Below are 26,850 nucleotides of genomic sequence, written 5' to 3'. Positions count from 1 at the left end.
TTCTCATTTCTTACCATTTTATGTTGATATTGCCATCTTCAAGGCAAGTTTTTTTAAAAAACAACTTTATTGAGGTATGACTGAGATGCAGAATGCTGTACATATCTAATGTATACAACTTCATGAGTTTGGGGATAAGTATATTCCCATGAAACCATCACCACCATCAAAGCCACAGATATATCATCACCTCCCAAAGCTTCCTCCTTCCTCCTTTATTATTATTATTAGTATATTCTTATTATTTTGTGTGTGTATGTGAAGATCACTTAACATAAGATCTACCCTCTCAGAAAATTTTAAGTATATAATAGAGTATTGGTAGCTATTAGGCACTGTGTTATAGACCTGTAGTAGATCCCTAGAAGGTATTCATCTTGTATAATTGAAACTTGGCACCCTTTGACCATCACCACCACATTTCTCCCACCCCCTCACCCTGCCAATCACCATGCTACTCTGCTTCTATGAGTTCGACTATTTTAGATTCCACATGTGAGACCATACAGTATTTGTCTTTCTGTGTTTGGTTTATTTCACTTAGTATTTCAGGTCCATTTATGTAGCCACAGATGGCAGGATTTCCTTTTTTTTTTTTTTTTTTTTTGACGGAGTCTTGCTGTGTCGCCCAGGCTGGAGTGCAGTGGCACCATCTCAGCTCACTGCAAGCTCCGCCTCCCGGGTTTGCCATTCTCCTGCCTCAGCCTCCCAAGTAGCTGGAATTACAGGCGCCCGCCACCACGCCTGGCTAATTTTTTGTATTTTTACTACAGGCAGGGTTTCACCGTGTTAGCCAGGATGGTCTCGATCTCCCAACCTCGTGATCTGCCTGCCTCGGCCTCCCAAAGTGCTGGGATTACAGGCGTGAGCCACCATGCCTGGCCTCCTTTTTAAAGGTTGAATAATAATTGTATCTGCAATATTTTGACTATTGTGAATAATGCTGCAATTAATATGGGAGTGCAGGTATCTCTTTGAGATACTGATTTAAATTCTTTTGGATAAATACCCAGAACTAGGATTGCTGGATCATATGGTAGTTCTATTTTTAATTTTTTAGGAATCACCATACTGTTTTCCATAGTGGCTGTACCAATTTACTTTCCCAACAATAGCATATCAGGGTTCCTTTTTGTCTGCATCCTCACCAACACTTATTTGTTTTTTGATAATGGCCATCCCCACAGGTATGAGTTGATATCTCATTCTGGTTTTGTTGCATTTTCCTGATGATTAGTGATATTAAGCATCTTTTCGTACACCTGTTGGCCATTTGTCAGTCTTCTTTGGAAAATTGCCTGTTCAAGTCCCCTGTCTCATTTTTAAAATCAGGTTGGTTCATTTGCTGTTGAGTTGTATGCGTTCCTTATATATTTTGGATATTAACCGCTTATCAGATATATGGTTTGTAAGACAAGTTTTTATTACATACTTATTTCGAAGTACAGTGTCCATTATACTTTCACTGTCCTTACTTTTCTGTTATGCAATATAATATCTTGCCCAGGTAAAAGTATAAAGAATACTCAGGTTACAAACCAAAAGCAGTAAACAAATACAAAATTACATTAAAGGGAAATGGTGTGAAAGTAGAGAGAGGAGATACATTTTTATTCAATGCCTCCTATGTTCCAAGTACTCTATCAGATACTTTACATAGTATATTTCGTGTAATCCTCATGATAAGCATGACAAGAGACAAATGAGAAAAATAAGGCTGTGAGAAGTGAGGGTCAGACTCTTGGTTGGCAAGTCATCCAGAGCTGGAATTTAAACTCATATGCCATATGTCCCATCATTTACCCAGACACATAAATAACACTCCATATCATCCTACGTAAGTACATGCTGTCATAATTTTTGTATTTTTTAATTCTTCTTGCAGCCAGAGAGGTAGAATAAAATGTAGAAAAATGTGGTGTCATAGAGACCAATGAATACATAAATAAATGAATGAATGGGGTATATATATTGTATACTTCCATTTCTAGACAGACTCTATTAAAGAATCAGCACACCAGCTGCTTGCATTTGCTCTTTATTTATTGGCTCTGGTAAAACTGTAAAGCAAGAAATTTTTTTTTTTCTCCCGTTTGTTGCTCTTCCATACCTCTTTCCTCTTATATGCTAGAACTTTTCTGTTGTTACTGTCAGTGTACACCAAATATGGCAACACAAAACTATTCCTAGAACATACTAATGCTTAAATATAGATCTTCCCCTATTTAGCAGATTTTCGTGTGTACAGTACATTATTGTTAACTATAAGCACAATGTACAGATCTCTAGAACTTATTCATCTTGCATAACTGAAACTCTGTACACACTGAACAGGAATTCCTCATCTGCCCCTCTCTCCAGCCCCAGGCAATCACCATTCTACTTCCTGCTTCTAAGAGTTTGGCTATTTTAGATACCTCATATAAGTGGGATCATGTAGTATTTGTCCTTCTGTAAGTGGCTTAGTTCACTTAGAGTAATGTCCTCAAGGTTCATCCATGTTGTTGCATATGACAGGATTTTCTTTCTTTTTAATACTTAATAATACCACATTTTCTTTATCCATTCATCTGTTGATGGACATTTAGGTCGCTTCCACCTCTTGGCTATTGTGAGTAATGCTGCAATGAACATGGAAGTGCAAGTATCGCTTTCAGATCTTGATTTATTTTGGGTAAATACCCAGAATTGAGATTGCTAGACTATATGGTAGTTCTCTTTAATTTTTTGAAGGAACCTCCATACTGTTTTCCATAGTGGCTGCACCATTTTACATTCCTACTAACAGTGCACAAAGGTTCCAATTTCTCCCCATTCTCACCAACACTTGTTATTTTGTGTGTGTGTGTGTGTGTGTGTGTGTTTAATAATGGCCACCTTAACAGGTTTGAGGTTACATCTCATTATGGTTTTGGTGTGCATTTTCCTGATGATTAGTGATGTTGAGCACTTTCTCATATATGTGTTGGTCGTTTGTATGTCTTCTTTGGAAAAATATCTATTCGGGTGTTTTGCCCATTTTTAAATTGTTTTTTTTTTCTATTCAGTTGTAGAAGCTCTTAAAATATTGTGGGTATTAACCCCTTATTAGATACATGATTTGCAAATATTTTCTCCCATTCCATAGGTCATTTATTCACTCTATTGATTGTTTCATTTGCTGCACAGAAGCTTTTTAGTTTGATGTACTTTCACTTCTCTAATTTTAATTTTCTTGCCTGTGCTTTTGGTGTGATATCCAAGAAATCATTGCCAAGGCCAATATAATGAAGCTTTCCCCCTATATTTTTATCTAAGTCCTTTGTGTTGCTATAAAGGAATACCTGAGAGCAGGTACTTTATAAAGAAAAGAAGTTTATTTGGCTCATGGTTCTGCAAGCTGTACACAAGAAGCATGACGCCAACATCTACATCTGTTGAGGGCCTCAAGCTGCTTTAGTTCATGGCAGAAGGGGAAGGTGAGGCAGCGCATGCAGAGATCACATGGTGAGAGAGGAGGCAAGAGAGAGATGGGGGTCATACTCCTTGTAACAATCAGCTCTCACTGGAACTAATAAAGTGAGAACTCACACAATACCTTGAGGATGGTACCAAACTATTAATGGGGGATTTGCCTCCATGATCCAGACACCTCCCATTAGGCCCTACCTCCAACACTGGGGATTAAATTTCAACATAAGATTATGAGGGGTCAAACAAACCAAACTATAGCAATTTTCTTTAAGGAGTTTTATAGTTTCAGGTCTTATGTTTAAGTCTGCAATCCATTTTGAATTGATTTTTGTGTATGGTGTAAAATAAATGTCCAATTTCATTCTTTTACATGTGATCTAGTTTTTGTACAAATGTTTTCCCAGCACCATTTGTTGGAGAGATTATCTTTTCCTTGTTGTATATTCTTGGCATCCTTATTGAAGATCAGTTGACCACATATGCTTGGGTTTATTTCTGGGCTTTCTGCTCTGTTCCATTGATCTGTGTGTCTGTCTTTATGCCGGTACCATAAAGTTTCGATTACTGTGGCTTTGTAGTATGTTTTCAAATCAGGAAGCATGAGATCTCCAGCTTTACTCTTCTTTTTCAAGATTGCTTTGATTATTCAGGATCCTTCGTAGTTCCATTTGAATTTTAAGGTTATTTTTGCTATTTCTGTCAAAAATACACTTGGGATTTTGGAAGGGATTGCATTGAATATGCAGAAAGTTTTGGGTAATATGGACATTTTAACATATTAAGTCTTTCAACCCATAAACATGGGATGTCTTTCTATTTAGGTGTATCAGCAAAAAACAAACAAACAAACCCTTATAAACTAATAAACAAATTCAGTCAATTGCAAAATAAAGAATTAATGTGTTTCTATATACTAACAACAAACAATCTAAAAGTGAAATTTACAAAGCAATCTCATTTACAATAGTATCAGAATAAAGCACCTTGGAATAAACTGAACCAAAGAGATGCAAGTCTTGCTCTCTAAAAACTACAAAACATTCCTGATCTTTTAACAAAACTTAACCTATCCTCTCAGGACTCTGTTAGGTCACGGGAAGGCTAATGTGGTAAATAAACACCAACTGAGTTATAAATGGCTTACCGGTTTGTCTTCCCACATACTGACCAGGAGTACTTTAACCCAAAGGTACAGGTAATAAGGTAATATGGACTGAACTGCCTACTGATGAAATATTTTTAAATGAGTATTAAAAAATTTGTAAACTGCAACACACAATTGCTCTATCTAGCATAAAGTCTGCCTCTTTTTTTGCAGAACAGCATTTGTACAAAATTACATACATTGTGAGGTGTAAATACAAATAGTTATTCTTGGAAAACCTCTCTGAAATTTTAAAGTAATTCCATGAGAAGACATCATTTCAGATTTCCTAGTGTTGCATACATAACACGCTTTTCAGTGAGTCTGGATAAATATGGTTTGGGAGGAAGTACAGTAAGGAGGCAGTGGAATTTTTTTGGATCACTTACCATGTGCTTGATGATTTGCATGCATTATTTCATTTGATCTCTTTCAAACTCTTTCAGGTAGATGGTTGTCCCATTTTGCAGATGAGGAAATTAAGGCTCAGGGTAGTAGCATTCAGGTTCACTCACTGCAAGGCTGGATGTGAAGCTGTATCCACTTGGCTTGAAGCTAGTTCTTTTCCCTTTACACACTAGATGGCCAGCCAGGGAATTGGAGTACAGAGAAAGGTGAGTAGCTCTGAAACCTGAGTGGGGCCTTGTGAATTTAAGCCGCCCTGTCCGGGAAGATTTCCTGGGAGAGTGAGGTTGAAGAAACTGCTTAATATCCCTGAAATGGAAATATTTCAGTTACTGCCAAATGTGTAGCCAAAAATCAGGTTAAAGTAGTGGTGAAGTTAATCTTACAGGTTGTTTAACTGTCCTCAGTTGCATTTCGTGGTGTCCAAGATCACCTAATAGGTCCTCTAGAGGTGGGCCTGGGTTCCTGAGGATGGCTTAACAAGCAGGGAGGTAGGGCCTTCACATGATTTTCCTCTGGTTCCCAGCAACATTCTGCCCTGATCATCATAGAAGGATTTAGTCTATGTGGTTTTCGTTCGTTTGTTTTTTAAATTATAGAACAACCACTTCAGCTTGCTAAAAGGGCATCTCCTCTCTATACAGTCATGGTGCCCTTAGGTTCTGGTTGTATGGGGATAACCTGGCTGAATGACTTGTAGATGTTCTCAAGTGTCCACAGATCCTTTTGTTTTTCCTTAATGTGCCCTTGCTCTCATTTATTCTGCTCTCCTGGGAACATCAGTACACTTGATTTGCTAAATTGTCAGCTCATGATATATTTACCATTAACCAAAACCCAGGCTTATGTCATAGTATGGCAATTAGTGGGAGACCTATTTTTTTTTTATTTGAAGGTGATTAAATTCATTTAGGGTGAATAGTATGAAAGACATGAGCCCTAAAGGTATTTGCAATTTGCATGGAATTCTGGCAGGTGTCAAGTTTGACTGCATTATCTGGTATCTCTTGCTGTTGACTTGTTAAAACTGGATCTAAAAAAATGTAATAATCTTTTATCCCTATAGCAGATCTTTCCATTATGATAAAACTCCTGCTGGTAGTCATCTGATGAAGAACTTTTCCCTGTGGCTATGATCCTACTGTGTCCCTACAGTACAGGCAACTCAACCCATGGTGGCTACTCACAAAGACTCACAGAACCTCCAGGACACTGTCAGTCCCAGCAAAACCTTACCCTGCTTTGTTCCCTTCCCACCCCCAATGGCCAGTTACTGGGTAATTGGGGTGGTGAAAAGCCCAGCGCGATTTCCTGTTGGCAGTGTGCTGATGCAGGAGAGGGTATAGCCCCTGGGCATGGTTTTGGAATACCCGGGTGTCCTCTGACCTTATCCTCTGTCCTAATGAAAAACTTCCTGGCGTCTAGTATTGCGGCTCTCACTGGGGTCATTCTGACTTAATTATTCTAAAATCAAAATAGATAATAGGCAGATAATGGAAGTTTTTTGGACTTTCTCCTTCCATTGTTTTAGCGAAGGAAGAAGACACACACAAATCCTCCATCCCACACTCAGTTCTATTTTGGCACCTGGTGACCGTCAGGAAAACCTGATAAACTTGAAAGTGTTGTTTCCCAATCACCTTCAGAGCTGGAGAAACGCTTTCATGCTGACTTTATCCATGGGGCTGAAGAAAGGGAGAGTGTGCTCACAAGCACAAACAGGAAAGCCTTACATCACGGAGTGGCGTGGGGAGGAGTCTGCTCCTCGCTTGCTCGCTCGCTCGCCGCGCTCCCTTTGTGGCCCGAGTCGCGCGCACCGGCGGCGGCGGGGGCAGCGCGGCGCGTGTCTGTGCGCTGCGGTCGCTCGGGACCGGGACCGGGGCGAGGCGCCGCGGGGCTGAGCCCAGCAGACATTGCGTTGGCCTCCGAGCAGGGCGCATCATGCAGCGTTCGCGCACCGGAGAGAAAACTGAGAATGAAATTGCTTTGGCAAGCTAAAATGGTAACGAGAGCTCTCTGCCTTCTCCCGAGGCTTCTCTGGTGGGGAATCTTCTCCCGCTTTCGCTGGGCGTGTTTTGGACTCCCTCGGAGTGAACGGAGCAATCCGATTCCATACTTGTGAGCTAAAGCTCTCTCACTCCGCTTTGTATTCCTCTCTCTCTGCGTGTCTTCTCCCTTTCAACCGTACCTACTTTCTCAGCAATTGCCTGTGGTGTGTCTGGGGCAGATGCATGTCAGGAGGGGAGAACTTTGAAGGAAAAAGAACTGTTAGTGTGGGTGAACCGCGGAGCGCTTCTGCGTCCCAGCGGCTCTTTAACACAAACCTCAGGTTTAGCTGGGGACATGGAAATCCAGGGGGTCGCTGCACAGATTTTAGTAGAAGCTGCCTGATGATGTGTTGCTTTTTCTGCACTTGCCAGATTATTTTACGGAAATAAAAACTTTCCACCCCCGCTAACTTTGTGGGCTCCAAAACAATGAGGAGAAAAGACAAGCAAACCACTTCACTTCCAAAGGAGTGAGGACTCTTGGCGTTTTAAACACTTGTTTGTGTCTGAGTTTAAAATCTGGTTTCTTCAATGACCGAGCCACTCTAAAAAGTACAGACTTATTCTTTTCTTTTTTTCTTTTTCTTTTTCTTTTTTTTTTTACAAAGAATTATTTTTCCTTTCACTTAAGGGGGACGAGTTAATCAGGACTAATCTAGTTTCTTTGTAAAGAAAAAGAAAGACTTCAAAACAAAACTATTTAAGATATGTGAGCAAGTCTAGGAGAAATAACTAAATGGAAAAGTCAGGGGATCCTGATACCACAGGAAGGGGCTGCAAGCCAAGAAAATCTCAGCATTCCCTCTATCAAAATGTGTCTTGTATTGCTCGGATTGTAATATTTATTTTGAACAGCCCATCTTGTGTCCTGAGTGCTGTTGTAAGCAGCAAGGCAGCTGGGATAGATTGTGGTTAGCAGAGAGGAAAAAAATACTCTTTTTCTTTCTCTTTATCCCGTCCCTGGCAGAGCTCGATTCAGGACTGGGGTGAAGAGGTAGAGGAAGGAGCTGTTTACCATGTCACCCTCAAAAGAGTCCAGATTCAACAGGCTGCCAATAAAGGAGCAAGATGGCTAGGGGTGAGTAAAGCTGGCGAGATGGTGAACTTTGGAATTTCAGTGTCTGTCGTTCTGTGAATATCATTATTATTTAACAGAGGCAGGCTTTTTTTTTTTTTTCCTCTTTTCGCTTTAAAAAGGAAAATGCTAATGACGAAGTGTTTGCACTAGCTGAACAGGTCTCTTTTTGTATTTAATGTTTTCAAAAGCATCTTCCCTAGGTTTGTCAATAATTCAGAACCTCTTAGAAACATCTTGAGGTCTTTGGCAAATAGATTGGGGGTGGAGTGGCAGAAAATGACACACAGAATACAGGCCCAGAGAGCAGCACTCTCTTAGACAAGAGCCATAAGCAGCTTTGCCCAGAAGCCACCCTTGTCTCTCTCTGCCCTCCCCCAGTTGATGCTGTCAGTGTCTGCCTTGCTCCTATATCTCTAGGAGGTACCCAGACTGCTCAGGAGACAGAGCATTCCAAGTCTGCATCCTTTGAGGGGTGGTAGATTTCCTATTGTGCTCTCTTTTCTATATCTTGGGAGGAGGCAAATGGATGCTTAGTACCCACTACTTTGTGTGTAGAGTGGTGGGCCTTTGGGAAAATGCTGCTTCTGTAAACAGGACTCTTTTCCACTGAGATTGTAAAATATTGGGTGAGGTCATGCAAGTTTGTAGGTATCACCTAGTAGATCCTTCAACACATCCCAAATAAAGCGAATGTGAGAAATGGAAAGCTCAGCGACAGGATCACTACTTGGGCAAGTGTCAAACATGTGGAAGAATGAAGGGATTCTTGATCTGGAAGGAGAAGTAGTTCTCAGACCAGGCAGTGAGAGGCGACCCAAAAAGCCTTGAGAAAGAAAATAATGGTTGGCTGAATAGAGGGGGTGGAGTGTGATTTCACCTGGCTGGCCTTATTTTAGCCGATGGGCTTCAGAGTGTTGAAGATTTATGCACTTGCATCCCATCTTTAGCGGCTTGGAGTCTCTGAAAATTCAGAATATTTTGAGCAGCATTCAAAGGTGGAGTGTGAAGGAGGATAGGACACAAAATTGCACAGGGCCTCCTGTTAAGAGTAGTGGTAACGTGTGACTTGTAACTCCAGGGAGTTTAAGGCAGGATGGTGGCCCATGGCCGGCAGCAATCACTTCCTCTGCCATGAGTCTGCTGACACAGGCATTCATTGCTTTGGGCTTCCCCAGCTGCTTCAGCTCAGGCCTTTACTGCTACTGTACTTTGGGCCAAGGTATCACCCATGAGGGCCAGAAATTGTTAATGACATCTGCAGGTGTGGTCTGGAAAGATAGGAGCCTTCCAGTGAGAACTAGAGGTCTTCACTTACCAAGTACCTACCTTACTCAGAATATGATTTTTAAATTAATTATGTATATCACTAGCAGACCTGATAGGGAAAGCAGAACTAGAGTTCTGACAAGTCATCACTTTGTTTTTGGTGGTTGTGTGTATGTATTTTATTTAAATGTGGCGTCCATGTGGTTTGGCCTCTAGCTATTTCAGAATGATTCACAACTTCTGAACCAGTTGTCTTCAAAAGGGTCATTACATTTTTTTGGTATCAGGTTATTCCTCTCTTTCTAATGAGACTGACTTTGCTTGGGTGACTGTTTTAGTTTTCAGCCATATACAACATTAGTTATGAGTAAGTCATTGGAAATGGAGGGGTTCACTCTGTAAGCCCCACATCTACAAACTGTCATATATTTAGATGCTCAGAGTTATTTAGTAATCCCCACTGACTGTTCTCTTCACTAGACTTCACTTCTTTTCTTCTCTCTCCCTTCTCTCAGTGTTCTCAAATTTATACAGAGTTCAGAGTTAATTCACCCTGGATTCAACAGTAGATATGAAATACTGAGAAGGAGGATAATGTGAAAAGATTGGCTCTAGTTGATGGAGGAATCTGTCCCCCTCGCCCCCATTTCAACAAAGTGTGATTTACTGCTACCAGCCTACTCCTTTATTGCAAGTTCCTAGGGGCTCTCCAGCTCTAATCTACGTGTTTTCTTGTCTTAGGTGTCCTGTTGGGAAGTTCTGTTTTTGTCCTTGAAAATTCCAGACTTAATTAAATGTGACTCAACCCATTGAGCCATAGCAATTACAAACCTTTCTCTTTAGAACTGAGTGGCTTCCCCATGTTTGTTTTCCTGTATTCCAGTACCCTTTCAAAATTCTTCAAAGTAACTAGTTTCAGAGTTACTAGAGAGTGGGGTCAGGTGAGGAAATTATTGCAATATGACAACAACCTTCTGAGGAAGGTGGTGTTGTGATGATCTCTCTCTCTCTCTCTCTTTTTTTTTTTTAACATGAGGAGACTAATGCCCAGAGAGGTTAAATTGTTTGCCAGGGTCACACAGCTATGAAGTGGTAAACACCAGATTCAAATCCAGATGGTTGGCTCTTTGTTGTGAAGAATTTCCTGGGACCTTAAGGCTGTTTCCATAGTAGTAGAAAAGAACATTGGCTCAAAAGACTGAGGATGCTTTGGGTGTGCTTTTCCCTAATGTTGCAAGACTGGAGAGATGTAACTTTCTTTTCTTCATGTCTAGAATGATAACTTGAGCTGCAAATTGAGATATTTGTTGCGAAGCTATGATCTCACTGATAAACTCCCCATTTTGGAGGTTTAAAGCAGGGTGCATTGAAGATATGAAGATACGTATGAGGTTATGTAGCACGTGAGGATAGGCATAGCTTTGTTACGTGTCTGTAATGCTTATTCCAGATGCCTAAAAGATGGAACATAATTTTTGTATTTTCTAGTATTCAGATCTCAAAACATAATTAAGATTCAATTTTGGGGAGGAGAGCAAAATAATTACATATCCTCAGATGTGAAGTATTATACAGTCCAAAACATTTAGGTCATTCTTTTTTATTTTGTCTGTTAAATTCTGTGTTCAGTTGATCTTTTAAAGTAAAACTCTGTGTTTGGAAAACTACAACCAAGTATGTCCCAGGCCCAGTTTACTTGTACGTGCAGCTGCATCCTTGCCCATTGACGGTGAGATTATGTTGGCAACTTTGAAAAACCAAATATTATTGAAATACTGACCCATTTTCCCTTTACAATAACATCTTTGGCTGGGATAATTTTACCCACCTATAATTCTCGAAGAAAAGTGACTTCAATTATGTCACAAAATTTAAAAAATCTTAGGATTGGAAGAGACATTAAAGAGCAATTCCGAGCCTAGCACAGTGGCTCATTCTTGTAATCCCAGCACTTTGAGAGGCCAAGGCAGGCTAATTTGCTTGAGGCTGGGAGCTCAAGACCAGCCTGGGCAACATAGCAAGACCCTGTCTCTACTAAAAATAAAAATAAAATTAAAAAATTAGCTGAGTGTGGTGGTGTGTGCCTGTAGTCCCAGCTACTTGGGAGGCTGAGGTGGGAGGATCGCGTGAGCCAGGGTGGTCAAGGCTGTAGCGAGCCATGATTGCACCACTGCACTCTAGCCTGGGTGACAGAGTGAGACTCTGTCTCTTAAAAAAAGAAGTAATTTCACCCAGACATTCACTTATCTTGTGATTTTTGGAAGAGCAAAGTGTCAAAACTTGTTATTTGTCTTTGGTCCCAGTGTTGTGGTTGTATATGGATAGCGAATAATATAGAAAAGAGTTAAGAAAATATCAGTATCCTCTGGAAGCAGGAAGTGTAACATTTCAGGATGAATACTCAAAGGGACAGAGGAAAAGAATTCAACTGTTTGGGAAGGGCTTTGGTGTCAGAAGTTCATGCTGTTGTCTTCAGAATATGACAGACTCAGGGTCCAAAAAACATGTCAGCCTAAGATAAGTTCCAAGTGAGGATTTTTTTTTACAAGCAAGATTGTGAGTGCTAGGTCACTTCTGCAAAATTTGTGGGCAGTGGAATGATCAGTGGTTAGTCACGTGGCTCTTCTTAGTCCTGTACTTCTGTGGTCATGCAGTCCTTGTGGTGGGGCACTGAGGCCTTTCTGCCCTGTGTCCAGTGTTTGTCACACCGTTTCCCACATAGGCTCTTGATAAATGTTTGTGGGACTGAGTTGAAATGCAAGATAGATGGGAGTCTGGTAAAGAGAGGGAAATAGAATGGAGAAAGTTGAATATATGTAGAAATAAAAGAACCTAGAAACATTAGGTCATAGAACGTGGCATTTGGGCAAATTGTGGCCAATCATGGGTTATGCGGGGACTGTGGTAAGATAACCATTTGTCAGATCTGGATTGAGAATTTGACTCTCACTTGGATGTTCTATTTGGATTGACTCTACCTGGCATTTTCGTGGTGTTGCTATCCATGTTGCCTTCAAATGGCATACAGTTCCTGGAGTTTTCAGCTAATTTCACTTCTGGGAGCCTTCTCTAATCCCCCAGCTCTGGATGAGGCGTCCCTTCTGTGTGCTCCAGAGGCATTCTGCGTCTCACTGTCGTGCATTTACCTCACTCTGTTGTAATTGCCTGTTTACTTGTTTGTTATCTTCCATTAGACTGTAAGCTTGCAACCATGGCCATCTAGTTGGCAGAAACTCAATACATGTTTGTTGAATGAATAGGTCATGCCTCATCCTTCTTTGGGGGACTAATATTGTTTTTATAAGTATGAATGCATAGTTGGTTCTCATTTAAAACAAAGTCTACATGAAGATGTTCACTTACAAAGAAGAAGAAAGGGGCATGGGAGCAAGAAAAATCAATTAGGTAATGATTATAGCTGTCTTACACCCATTCGGGAACAAAGCAGGGCACAAAGGTATCAATTATTCATTTTAACGAACATTCCCCAGTGCCTTTTAAAACCAAGAGGTCCAGTTGTACTTCTCTTGCTGCTGAATGTTGAAGAAAAAAAAGGCAATGCATGAGTTAAAAAGCATTGGCTAGCATTACAATTATGTGTGGTTGGAAAGTGCAGGAGTGGGATTTTAGAATTGTAAGGAGATAAGCCCTAGAGGAGCCTTTAGTTTATAGTTGGTCATCCTTGTTTTCATCTAGGAAAACAGGCCCTTGGGTTGCATTATATGTGTCTATTGGAATGTTTAATTTAGGCTTTAGAAAGTAGATTTCAGAATTTAGCAGCTATGTGTAAATGAACCAACTGGTATTTTTAATTTTGACCTTAGAAACATGTTTTTAAAATTATTAATCCACTGATAGGGTAGCCTCTACCAATCAAGAAAATTTAGTAAATTTAAATTGCCTGAGATATTATTACACTGTATCCTTTTGGTGCTAGTGCTTTCAAATTCTGTTGGGATCTGTGTTAGGAATATGTGACATGTAATCAAGAATATCCATCCATTTCAATTCACCAATCCAGGGAATACTCAGCTGAGTTCAAAATACATGTCAACTCCCAGCAAATACATAATGGCATAAATATAAGAGGCACATTAATTCCTTATACTTAAAAGTGTATATTCTGTTAAAACAATTTTATGAACATATTTTATTCTTATTTCTGTGAAATCATAAAGAAAAAGCCTCTTGGAGTTTTACTCTTAGAAAGAAAATGAGAGAAATAAGGTAAATACTGTGCCTTTCCACTTTAGAGCTTAGCTGGAATTTGTCACTGCCCAATTCCACTCCCTTTAGTTTCCTTTGCCCATGGTATATGTGTCTCTTTAAGCTTCCCCCTTCTAAATAATCAGAATTTTTTGACTGTCTTACGTATTTTATGTTAAGATATGCAAAAATGCACTACATAGTAAAACATTCTAATTTGTACCATCATATTCTTTTTACATAAAAAATTAGTTTCTATAAACAGAGCAAGAAAAGTTTTGGTTAAGTGGGGGAAGATAAGAAATGTTACTTCATTCCACCAGAGAAGCTCAGCTCTGTGTCTGGGTTGCCAATGGGTGTGGCTATCTCAAGACGTAGAGTTGATTTGGAGTTCTTTGGAGATTTTGGCAGTTTCTGGGTCATTTGCTAGTAAACACATCCAGTGTGAACTCCCTCGCTGCTGTTGCATATTTCTATATGATTCTGTCATTTGCATTTGAGCCTGCTAAACTCTCCTTCCATATCATTCATTTATTCATCAAAAGCCTGCTTTATGCCAGACACCATGTTAAATCTTGAGAATACAAAGTGAAATACTCCTTGTTCTAGAGGAACTTACAAGTAAGTGAGGGAGACAAAGTTGAATTAATTACAATATATTGTGGCAAGTGTGACCATTGCTAGGGGAGCCCAGAATCAGGGGCATTTAAATCAAATGCGAGTGACAGGTGGGCAGTCCAGGAAGGCTGCACAGAGGAGAGGGCCCTTCAGTGGAGAAGTGACGGATGAGTGAGAGTTAAATGAGGGCTGGGACGCTGGGGGCCAGCATTCCAACTAGAGAGCACAGCCTGTGGGAAGGTGTGGAGGCCTGAAATGAGACTTCCCCTGTGAGGCTCAGCCTGGGGAAGAGATAAGGGAACCCGGTGGGAAAGGGAGAGGAAAGGGGGCTGGAGAGAAAGGCATGAGTCATGTCACCAAGAACCTGGAATGCTAAGCTATGGAATCTGCTTCATCTTTAATGTTAGCATAGTCATTGAAGAGTTTTAAGCAGAGTGGCATGGTCAGATTTGCATTTTAGAACAATGACTGACAGCTGCAGGGGAGATGCATCGGAAGGGAGCCAGACTGGAGCATGGGGACCCAGGAGGAGGCTTTCTTTAGTGGTAATGAAGTGAAGAAAGGGATGAGGACCTGACTGAAGCTGTGGCGGCAGAGTGGACAAGGTAGGTGGGGATGAGTGTAGGCGGGGCACAGGGTGAGGATTCCTGGCAGGCACACTGGTTTCAAAGAGCAGGTCAGCAAAAGGCTTTCTGGAGTCAGTGTTGTCCTCTTCTCACTGGGTGAAATGTACTGGGGACTTCAAGTCAGCCTTCCTCCATAGACACTAGCAAATGCCTGCGTTCCTGTCAGAAGGCTTGGCAGAAAAACCAGATCCAGGCATGCGTGATGTGTCATGTCTAGAGACGAAATGACAGTTTAGGCTCACCATGAACAAGGCAGAAGCCCTGCTTGTCTTCTCAGATTCCAGAGAACTTTGCAGAGTTGTGGTTTCTTTTTCTTTCTTCCTTTCTTTTTTTAAAGTCTTCTGTTTCCCTACAAACCAAACAAATTGAATCTGCAGACCATGGAGAGAGAATAAATATGGAACCTGCAGGACTATGATTACAGAGTTGTATTTTAGAAAACAGCAGTTAAACTTATAATTGTGTTGTTAGGGACACAAGAAATTTTATGGTTAGGTGTCCTGGTCTTTTTCCATCTTCCTACACAATGTGTTTAAATTCTGTCTGATACTCTTTATCCTAGCAGCTGACATTGCTGTTCTTAAAGGCTCACTCTGATTGCTAATTCTCACTCCTTGTATAAAAGAAAAATTTCCGTAAGATAGAATGCTTCCCTAGTTTACTGCTACCTCCTCTCAGTCTCACTCACTCTCTCACTTAAATACACACACAGCCTATATATTAAAATGTCTTTTCACATTTTATTTTTTAGGATTTGGTTCACCTTATAATGTCACTTATGGCCTCTTCTGTATAATTGATCAAAGCTTGATTTTGTCATGTTTTGCTTGATTTCCCTTAATTGTGTCATTATTGAGATTGTTTGATTGACTTTACTCAGAGAACTGCTTTTAGTTTAAAAAGGAATAAAAACAGAGGAAGAAAGGAAGGACTAAAAGGAGAACAAGCTTACAACATTGGGTAGAAGACACCACCTTGTAGGAAGCTCAGTTAGTCTCATACAGAGAGAGAGAGAGAATCATGTCATTTCCCACTGATCCTTTTGTCTTGTCATTGTAGAAATACCTGTGTCTTTCCACTGATGTGACTGCGTATGTTTCCCAATGCTTTGGGCCTCTGCTTGGCTTGTTTCCTCAAAACCACCTTCTCCTTTATGTTATGCGGCGTATGACTTCTGAGGATAACAGTGGTGGTGGTTGGGGGTGGGGTGTTGCTGGTGGTTCTAGATCTTTTTTAAACTCTCACAGACTCATTACCCTACATTTTCTAGCATGTAATTGCTTATGCCATCTGTGGTCCATTCATTTGAATTTGTTTCAGCACAGTTAATCTAATCCTATGTAAACTCCCCCAGAAGTTTTTTATGTTTTTCTTTTCTGCAAAGAATTCAGCAGTTCAACTTTTTTCCCTTGTTTCCTGCTGTTTTAAATACTCATTTTCATCTTTTATAAAAATGAAGCCAAGGCTGAGTATTTCCAGTTTCTTAATTCTGAAGACAATTTGAAGGCAAAAAGCAAACCTTTTCTGCTAAGGGTAGGATGTCTTAGGTCAGTCATATCAACTGAATCTCTCTGCAACCCTCTTGCTAGTAATTCTTCCATAGTTATATGCCATTCTTATTATGCCCATAACTTCTGTCACTAATGGTGATGGAGCTAGAGTCTGTGGACAATATTTATCTAAGAAAAGAACATTTAAGTATGTAGGTAAAAATAACTGAAACTGGATTAGACATTGGCTAAAAATAAAATGCTTTATAGTCATGACTTTTCCAATTAAAATTGCAATACTTGGCTGAGCGCGGTGGCTCTCGCCTGTAATCCCAGTACTTTGGGAGGTCCGGATGGGTGGATCACTTGAGGTCAAGAGTTCAAGACCAGCCTGGCCAACATGGTGAAAACCCACGTCTCTACTAAACATACAAAAGTTAGCCAGGCATGGTGGCATGTGCCTGTAATCCCAGCTGCTGGGGAGGTTGAGGCAGGAGAATCGCCTGAACCTGGGAAGTGGAGGTTGCAGTGAGCAGAAATGGTGCCACTGCACTCTAGCCTGGGCAACAGAGCGAAACTCCATCTCAAAAAAAAAAAAAAATTAAATTGCAATACTTGAAATTGTTTATTGAGATAAATGATACTCCTAAATAGAAAACTGAGGTAATTGAAGCATTTGGTTAGTTTGTGAAGCACAGGGAAAAGACTTGCCACTTTCTGTCCAAAGGCTGATTCCTTCTAAAGACATGACACAATAAACATGTCTGTTTTAAAAATGACTTTAGGGCCCAGAGCCATCAAGGCCTGGCTAGGGAATTAGCTCAGTTGGGGACTTCGTAGACACTGGCACCTCCTGGCTGCTTTTCATTTTCAGGGGTATGTTCAGCAGGAGCCCTGGAATAGGGAGGTAGCTTAGCGCAATCAATGGTCAAGAACCTATGCTTTAGAGCCAGACTTCCATGCAAAACTCACCTCTACCACATGTGAGCTATACAGGCCTGAGCTGTGAAGTTACTTAACCTCTCTAGGCCTGAGCTCCTTGCCTGTAATGGGGAGAATAGCAGTGCCTTCCTGATGGAATGACTGTCAGGAGTGAATGAGTTATGTATGTAAGGTGCTAGGATATGGTGTGCACTCAACTCACTGAGTGGTGGGGCTCTCGTCAGCACCCCCACCATCAGGGCCCTCTAGAACCCTGCCATAGAACCTTGGAGAGACCTGGGTGGCTTTCTTACATGGACCCCCTGAAGCTTGGTGTTATATGTAACCCCAGATTGCTTAAGAAACAGTATTAGCAAGGTTTTAGGACATGTCATTAACATCCCTCTCTCATTTTGTACATTTGAGAGGAAGGAACAATCATGGCAGGGTTTAGTAATCTTCGTATATTAGAAATAACATCTATTGTATTTTATCTCTCTGGCTCCTTGCATAATGAAAGACTGCATTATTCCTCGGGCTCCAACATTTTGCATTTGAAATGCCTTCAGTTTTCTAAAGTAATTTGTTGGTATTATTTTTATGCTTTAAAAAATATTTTATTACTTAACAGTGGGCCATATTCTCTCTTCTGTTTTGCCATTTCTGACAGAAAAATCAGACAGTCGGAAACAATTTTTCTAAAAACTGCTTGGTAAGCATTATGCTAATCTTTCTTAATAGGACATAATTTAGGATGTCAGTAAATTGTTCTTGCACCATCAATTTCAAGTCCTGGACTAAACTACATGAGATAAAGATAAAATTTCTTACTGTGCTACATGTTGATTAGCTTATACAATGCCTGAGCCCCAGTGCCTCAGCCAGGAATGAGCTGAGTTGCTTGTGAGGTTGTGACTTTCTGAATCTTCCATTTCCTCACCTGTGAAATGGCATTAATATCTGTTTTTACTCTGCCTATGATTTTTGTGAGGATCAGATGAGTTAATGTGTATAAAAGTATTTTTTAATATGTAAGTTGTTATACAAATATAAGGATATTCTTAGTGTCATTTAACCTAGAGGCCTTTTTTTCTCTCTGCTCACCACCTAAATGCTTGATAGGCATGTGGCTCTGTTTATTAGTCTTGCCTTTCTTCCTTCATTCCAGAGGCAATCTTTTCTACGTTCTTTTCTTCCCACTTGCTGCCACTTGCTGATTAACTAATGAGAGGTGATGTTCAGCTAGGAGTAGTGCTTCCTCTGCTACCACCGTTGTCCCCACTGGGATTCCAGGTGCATCGAGAATGCAGACAGCAAGGCTTCTGTTTGTAGATTGGTTGTGGGAAAAAAAAAACCCCATACTCACAGGATTCTTAAGACAAATGCAGTGGATATTTTGTGTTTGAAAATGTTCTATTTCTTCTTTGATTCTTCTTTTTCTTTCTGGTACTTTTAATTTGTTGTGAGAAGGGTGATAAAGCTAATAATGCACCAAGGAATGGAAAGTGCTTCCATCTTTGCAGAGGTCCTGGAAAGTTAACTTTTGGTCTGAAGCCAAATCCCGATGTAGGACTTGAACTCATGACCTAATCCCAGAGGCAAGAATGTTACCAGCTGACCAACACTGACCCTCATAAAATGTAGACATTTAAAATACTCCTTTGAGTAGTCCTGTTGCTGCTTTCTATGTTTTCTTCTCTCTTTCAGTCATTTCCAGCAGTGTTCCTGGCCTCCCTGTTAGGAACACAGTTTTAAAGATCTATTTTTCTCACTGTCTTTCCATTTGCTGATTATAGCTGCTTCCTTCTTGCTTTCCATTTCTCTTGTGTGAGTTCCTTTTTTTGTTCCTGTTCCTTCCTGTCCTTCTTCTGACTTAAAAATAGATTCCAGGGTCTTTGGCTGCTCGGCCACAAATCCGACCTTCCTTCTATTCATATGGGATCCCCCTGAGCATCTAAAGATCTTTTCCTTCTCTCTCAAGATACTTGAACCCCAGCATTCATTCCCTGTTCTCAGCTGACTTGTGGAGCTAAATGACCCTTGTACTCAGAGCTGTAACTGAAAATTAAATCTCTCCTACAAAGATGCTTAATAAGTGATTTACTTATGTTAAGTGTTACTGACAAACACTGAATTCTCCCTGAATCTACTGACTGTGTGTGGTGGTAGAGGAGAAGGGACTCTGTACACTGACTCAAGGCATGCGTGTAACACTCGTTTTTGTGCAAAGCAGTGGTACTGTGACCATTTGAACCTCAGGAACCAGTTTTCAGACAACATACTGTTAAGGGTATTCTGGAGGGACCTGCTACTGTTTTGTTCCCACAGAAGTGTTTCTCAGGGACCGAAAGTTGATTAAAGTGTTTCCTCATGAACATTCTTTGGTTAGAGTTGGAGGAATATGATATTCTTTACAGAAATGACTTCCTATCCAATGTTGATCTAGACAATCCACAAATGAGTGTCTGCTCGAGGGATAAAGGCTTGTAAAACTTTAGATGACTGGGATAAAAAGTGCTGATGACAGCAGCTCTGATTTCAGTGCCCAGCCCCAACCTGAAATCACTATTATGCTCTTGTTACAGCAGCAGGGATGATGATCCTCTTCTCAGTGGCAAAAGAGGTTTAAAAGGTTTCCTTCCATCTGGACCTCCAGACATAACCTATGTGGTTATGTCTCCATGAAAAGACCTGGTCCTATTCTTAGTAGAGAATCCAGAGTTTTTGGTTTCATCAGCCATAGTGAAGTTCACATTTATGTGCAGCTCTCTTATCACTGTGTCACTGCTTATGGCATTGCATTTGCCTGCCCTGCTTTTCTGTTCACTGGTTGACTGATGAATCCTACTTACCTTTTAAGTTGCAGCTCAAATGTTATCTTTACTCTTCTACTTTTCCCAACCTCTCTTCTGGATTAAGGATCCTTTTATCTGAGTTTCCTTAGCACTTTACCAAAAGCTGTATTACAGCACTTATCACACTATTAAAAAAAATGTTTCTCTTTGCCCTATTCATTTCAGTGTTTCATGAAAGGGCGGGGGCCATATTTAATTAATCATCATATTCCCGTAACCTGGGACAGTGTTTGAGACATAGTTAGTACTTAGTGAGCATCTTATAAATTGTTTGGCCTTATCTTTATTATAGAACATGTATCTTTAGTGACTTTTTTTGGTATTTGGTAATATTGTAAATTCCATTTCTTGAAGCAAAAGGAAAACACTGAAGCAGCTAAATTTAGCTTATATTTTATACTCCAACTACTGATAACAATAAAAAAAAGAAAGTGATGCTTTTGCCTCATCTTTGTCATCATTACTTGACCTACACATTTCATGATTGTATGAAAAGTGGCCTAGGTATGATAGTAACCTTTATAGATGGGATGACTTGGAATTTAGAGTTAATCCATATACTTCTTAGTGACATATAGGTTTGAGTCATGGGTCAAGGATAGACCTCTGGGAACTCAGTTTCTGCTTTGAATTCTGAAGTTATTCTACTTAGGATTTTCATGTATCTTATTATATCTGGTATCTGAGGCCTATAATTGGCTTCAAACTTGCATTGACCCACTGTCAAGCCAATAAGGCTTTGCCCTACATAAACACATTTTTATGAAGGGATCTGACACATCTCCATGAACATAGTAATGAAGGTTATGCCCATAATGATGAGGCCTGTTACTCTGAGATTTATGTTGCAGGTTTGTCGTGTAGTGTACTTTCTGTGGTGCACCTTTCTTACCGGAACTCACAGGCAAAAGGAGACTTAATAAGTGACATAAATTACATAATATTTTGGGTATACTTTTACATTTTCATTAGTACAACTCAATTCCCTTGCTCTCTGGCCCTCCGACACTTTTCTTTATTCTGTGGTTTTACATTCTTAAGTTTGAAATTTTCACTTTAGGCAAAATGTAAAGTTTATGCAAGAGGTTTTCAGAATTCTAGAATTTCAGAATTCTGTTTTTAGGTGCTTTCATTTACATTGTCCCAAATGTAATTGGCTCCATTAAAATTAAGTGTTCTGATGGCTTCTGAACCTTCCTGCATGCTTCCTTGCCTTTTTCTTTGCATCGGTGTTCAATGGCATAAATGTTTGCTTTAGAAAAGAAGGATGGACTTTTTTTTAAAGCAATGCCATTCTTAAAAGAGTGATGAAGCAACATTATACTTTTTTTTTTTTTTTTAAGAGACAGGGTCTTGTTCTGTCGCCCAGTCTGGAGTACAGTGGTGTGATCATAGTTCACTGCAGCTTTGAACTGCTGGTCTCAAAGGGTTCTCCTACCTCAGCCTCCCGAGGGGCTGAGACTGCAGGTGCACACCACCATGCCTGGCTAATTTTTAAATTTTTTGTAGAGATGGGGGGTCTCGCTATGTTGCCCAAGCTTGTCTTGAACTCCTAGCCTCAAGTGATCCTCCCACCTTGGGCCCCTAAAGTGCTGGGATTACAGGTGTGAGCCACCATGACTAGCCCATTTTGTTTTGTTTTGTTTTGATTTAAAGAAGAAGAAAATCATCTATAATTCTGCCATGATAACACAGTTCTTTTCACTTTTACTTATTATCTTCCAATTTTTGTTCACAGGCACACATTTTAACATAGTTGCAATCATGCTATCTATTCCGTTTGTGATAGGCAGGAAATATTTTTCAGAACAAATTCTCTGAAGGTTACTTTCTAATTTGAATCGTTTGTGATATTTGTTATGTTTCTGATGCCACAGACAAAAGAATGTATTTGGACTTCGTGTTTGAGGAGTTTTAAGGTGATAATGCTTATTTATTGGTTAATGAGCCTCATTTCTGTTTTTTACCCCCACGAAATCTCCCATCCTGTATCAGGGGTGTGGGGCTTGCATGAGGACCCTGATAGCACCATATGAGATGAGGGCATGTGACAAACGTGCAGTGGAATTCAGCTGGAGTGGATGGTGCTCTTTCCTTCTGCTTCTAGACATCATTGCCACTCTCTTGCTCTGGAGGATGTGGGTCCAGAACTCTCTAGGTCTGTGCTGTTCAATATGGTAACAACTAGCCATATGTGCCTATTGAGCACTTGAAATATAGCCAGTCCTAATTGAAATGTTCTGTACCTGTAAAATCCGCACCAGAGTTTGAAAAAATAATGTAAAATATCTCAGTAATTTCCTATAGTGATCACATGTTAAAATGGTAATACTGTGGGTAAAATGGGTTAAATAAAGTGTATCGTTAAAATTAATTTTATGGCTGGGCATGGTGGCTCATGCCTGTAATCCCAGCACTTTGGGATTACATACACCAGGTTGAGGCTGGTGGATCACCTGAAGTCAGGAGTTTGAGACCAGCCTGGCCAACATGGTGAAACCCCGTCTCTACTAAAACTACAAAAATTAGCTGGGCGTGGTGGTGGGCGCCTGTAATCCCAGCTACTCAGGAGGCTGAGGCATGAGAATTGCTTGTACCCAAGAGGCAGAGGTTGCAGTGAGCTGAGATTGCGCCACTGCAGTCCAGCCTGGGCGACAAGAGCGAAACTCCGTCTAAAATAATAATAATAATAATACTTGTACCTGTTTCTTTTCAATGTTTTTAATTTGGCAACCAAAAAATTTTAAATTGCCTATGGCTAGCATTATATTTCTACTAGACAAGGTTGCTCTCAGGCCTTACTTTTCAAAATGCAGCTTGTGGTTTATTTGTGGGTTCTGAAGTCAGTTAGGTGGGCTAAAAATCAATATTTTAAAATCAGAACAGAATGGAATAGAAAATATTAGAATGTCATTATTGTAAAACTTTTTGTTTAAAGTATGCATGTGTGGACTGAATCCCATGTAAAACGTATTTTTTCTTTTTACTATGAATCATGGCTAAAAAGTTTGAAGATTAGTAATCTGGGGTGGCGTGACTTAATCTGAAGCATTACCAGGAGGCCTGGTCTGCTCTGTAAGAGGGCAGGTTGGTACCAGGAACACTTTATAGATTTTAGGTTTGGTTGGTAAAAGCTATTCTGGGACTCTTCAACTAGACCAGACCCTGCAGGAAAGTAAACCTGAACATTAGTGCTCATCCTAAAAGCAGTGGCCACTCAGGAGACTTCCAGAGTGAAGGGTGAACTAAGGATAGCTTACTGAAAGCTGGACCTGTGTGCTCAACCCTAAAGTGTCCCTGGAGTCCAAGAATGACTTTTGTCTGGTGACTTGCTTCTCGGAGACTTTTTCAAAATGGTCTCATGAGTGGTGATACTTTCTAAGAAGCAGGATGATTTCCTAATGACCTTAGAGCCAAGATGAATTGGACAGGGTTCCTTGTGACCCTCAGGTCCTCCCTGCATCATATCCTGTTGAAATCAGAAGAGACTGTATTCTAATCTAGAAACATGTCTGTCTTCTTCCTGCCTGACAGAAAACATGTCCTTACAGTACAAAAGATGTAGGGGTGGTCACCAGAGCTGTACTTTTGGCTGGGTTCTAAATAAATGACACTGTAAGCCACAGAGAGAAGGGAGAAAAGGCTCCAAAAATGAAGTTTATGGGGTTACATGGGCCTCATATTTATTCTGACAGTTGTAAAAATTCTTTTGGGCTGACCCATTTTTCTTTTCTTAATTAAAAAAAAAAATCTGGCAGGCAAGAGGAAGAAATGTAAACCATGTGACTAATGCTTCAGCTTTTTCTCCTGGAGCCAGATTCTTTAAAAATTATACCTTAGACATGTTTGACTTTTTAAAAACAATTGCCCACAAAAGCCACTAAACATTTTTTTTCTGAAACTTGTAGACTTAGATAGCATTCATTTTCAGGAAGGAATCCAAAAGTACAATATTTAGGAGTTATTGAACCAAAATCTCCTTTGGAGATTTTGCCCTGGTGAATTAGATTACCCTAGGAATTGGCAGAGGAACAGGCGGCCTTTTGCCTCTACTTTGCTTGAGTATTTCCAGTCCTGTTGGTAGCCACCCAAAATGTTTGAGGGAGTTAGACTAAAAGATCGTCAAGGTCCTTTGTAGATGAAAAGTACTATGACTCCAGTGACGGAATGACATGGCAGTCAGGAGTTATGTTTATGTTGACCTCTTGTTTTATACTTATTGCAAACAATTTGTTTGTTTACTCACTCACTCAAATTTGAGCACTTACTATGTGCCAAATGTTGGCCTTTGTAGGAAAATCATAGGATTTTAGAGCACTTATCATAGTAGATTTGAGGGCTTCAAAGTCAAGTTCCAATCTCCCTTTCTGGGGTGATTTCCTATGTCTCACTTTTGCAACTCCACACTTCAGCTAACTGGGCTATTTTCCTGTTTTAGGGTCTTTTCTCTTGCTGTTGCCAGGGTCTAAAATGTCCTCCTTTCCTTAATGCCCTTTCTCTTTAAATCACCAGACATCACTCAAATTCTAGCTCAAATGTTACTTCTGTGAGTCCTCTCTGGTTTCTCAAAAGGTAGTAAGTGATTCTTCTCTCAAGCCAAAGCACTTTGTACTTCTTTTTTTTAACACCACACATAATCTTCTTAGAATGAACTGTATGAAATCACCAGTTTTATAAGTTAAAAATGGTTAAATATTGGCAGCTTCATACAGTTCCAGCTAATATTAACTGTGTTATTGTATGGAACTTAAATTAGGCCTCTATAAATATATTGCCCCCAAGACTTATAGCCAGAAATATTCTTTTGTCTTTTCTTCAAAAATATGAGTTATTATTAAACTAAGTTTCATTAAACCTGTGCTTGGAAGTTTCATTAAAAAAATTAAATATAGAAAATATTTATTTTTAATTTTGTCTTAGCTAATTATCTAAAATTTTGATTCAGTAAACCAATGTATTAGCTATAACTTTCAGTGTAGTTTAATAAGGTTCTGTATAATCATCTACTTTATTTGTTAAAATGATTTATTCAACATGGCTAAACATAAAGCTCTGTGATATATTGCTGGAGACATTCCCCACTCCCAGCAATACTCGCCAGTTAACATTTTTTTCACCATTCAGTATTCCGTGACATCTGATTTGGATACATATCTAGGCAACTCTACAATTATTCAACTTACGGAGTTCCACTGTAGCTATAGAGATCTAAGGAGAGAGTTGGTGGGATAGTTATTTGAAGTCAATGAATATCATGTCTGTAGCATTCCATGTTACCTGTATAGAATCAGAAAAGGATGGAAAGTTAGTTTGGTATGATTTTTTTTCTTTTAATTTAGAGACAGGGTCTTGCTCTGTCACACAAGCTGGAGTGCAGTATGGTCATAGCTTACTGCAGCCTCAAACTTCTGGGCTCAAGAGATCCTCCTGTCTCAGCCTCCTGGATGGCTAGGACTACAGGCCTATGCAACCCCCCATGGCTAATTCTTTTAATTTTTTTTTAGAGATGGGCCGTGCTATGTTACCCAGGCTTGTCTCGAACTCCTGGGCTTACGTGATCCTCCTGCTTTGGCCTCTCAAGGTGTTGGGATTATGGGCATGAGCCACTATGCCTGGCTGATTTTATTTTTCTCGGTGACTTTATGTTAGTTCCTAGTGATCGTTGCTTACAAACCAAATCTGGGATTTTGGGAACATTTGTTGGCAGAACTACCCATCCATTGTTTTCAGTCTACCTTAATTGCTGCCTAAAAATTGGTATACCTTCTTGTACACCCTTTAGACACCACTGTGATTCTAATTTCTGTGAAGATTCCACTCATCACATCTGCTTCTCCTTTTAGTGTCCTTCCAGGTTATTTATCCGGCCCTGGAGACATGAAATCACTTAAAGGGCTAAGTGCTTTCTTACTATCACCTTCTCTATCTTGGGCTTTAGTTTCCTCTTCACCATGCTGGTCCTACCCTTTCCAGTTTGAAGATCATTTTCCTTGATAGGGAGGATAGAAGCAAAAGAGGAGTGAAGTAGTTCTGCTTTTTCTTTGTTATCAGTTAACATTACCCCACCTATCAGCAACCACTGCCTTCCTATTTTTGCTCCTAGAATAGCTGAAAAAAGTCCTTTTACTTGACCTTAACAATTTTGACAAGGCTCAGTTCATTATACTATTCACTTTCATGTTACTATGTTTTATAAATATGTGCTATCCTAAGTATATGTACAGCTTTAATTATGGGACCTGCTTTCTATCTTTTATAATTTGGAAAACATGTACAACCACCTTGATCTCTTTAGATGCTTTCTTTCATTGCATATTTTAAATATTTGTCTCACCTTTCTTGAAGCCTCTTCCCTGTTAAAGAAGGTTTATATAATAATGCTTTCCTAATGTTTGGGATACATGTCTGACACCTCTACAAGAATATAATCACCCTCCGCCAAGGTTTCTATATATCCTGCAGCAACCATTTTTCATAACTGAGCATAATTATGTCTGGACTAATAGTTATTTTTATTTCCTCCTATCAGTAGAGTAGATTAAAAACCTAGAAGAAAGCATTGATAGCTATTGGTGAGTGCTTATATCCTGAGAGGGAGGAGTCAAAGATAATTCCAAGACTTTTGGTGTATTTGAACAAAGAGAACAGTGGTATCATTAGTAGAAACAGGGATTCTGTGAAGAACTTCTTCGTGGTGCTGGTGGGAGGGTAGTGATATAGTTATTTGAATTTTAGACATA

The 26,850-nt window shown here is 39.9% G+C and overlaps 1 protein-coding gene across 10 annotated transcripts in view; it reads left to right on the top strand.

The window, feature by feature from the left end:
* Nucleotides 1-26,850, top strand: part of RGL1 (ral guanine nucleotide dissociation stimulator like 1) — a 291,840-nt gene that overhangs the window by 161,659 nt on the left and 103,331 nt on the right. For 4 of the 10 annotated variants that reach the window (XM_003815617.5, XM_014342149.4, XM_055110611.2 and 1 more), the window contains one exon: nucleotides 8,018-8,128. The exons of 5 other annotated variants lie outside the window; for them this stretch is intronic. In XM_003815617.5, the coding sequence (XP_003815665.1) occupies nucleotides 8,018-8,128 (111 nt within the window). Of the gene's footprint in view, nucleotides 1-6,721; nucleotides 7,005-8,017; nucleotides 8,129-26,850 lie in introns of those variants that run through there. One more of the 10 variants, XM_003815615.6, reaches the window with a different exon arrangement.

The sequence above is a fragment of the Pan paniscus genome, chromosome 1 (genome assembly GCF_029289425.2).
Source record: "Pan paniscus chromosome 1, NHGRI_mPanPan1-v2.0_pri, whole genome shotgun sequence".
In the NCBI taxonomy this organism is placed as follows: domain Eukaryota; kingdom Metazoa; phylum Chordata; class Mammalia; order Primates; family Hominidae; genus Pan; species Pan paniscus.
The sequence above is the reverse complement of the archived record's forward strand: the minus strand, read 5'-3'. Positions and strand labels throughout refer to the sequence as shown.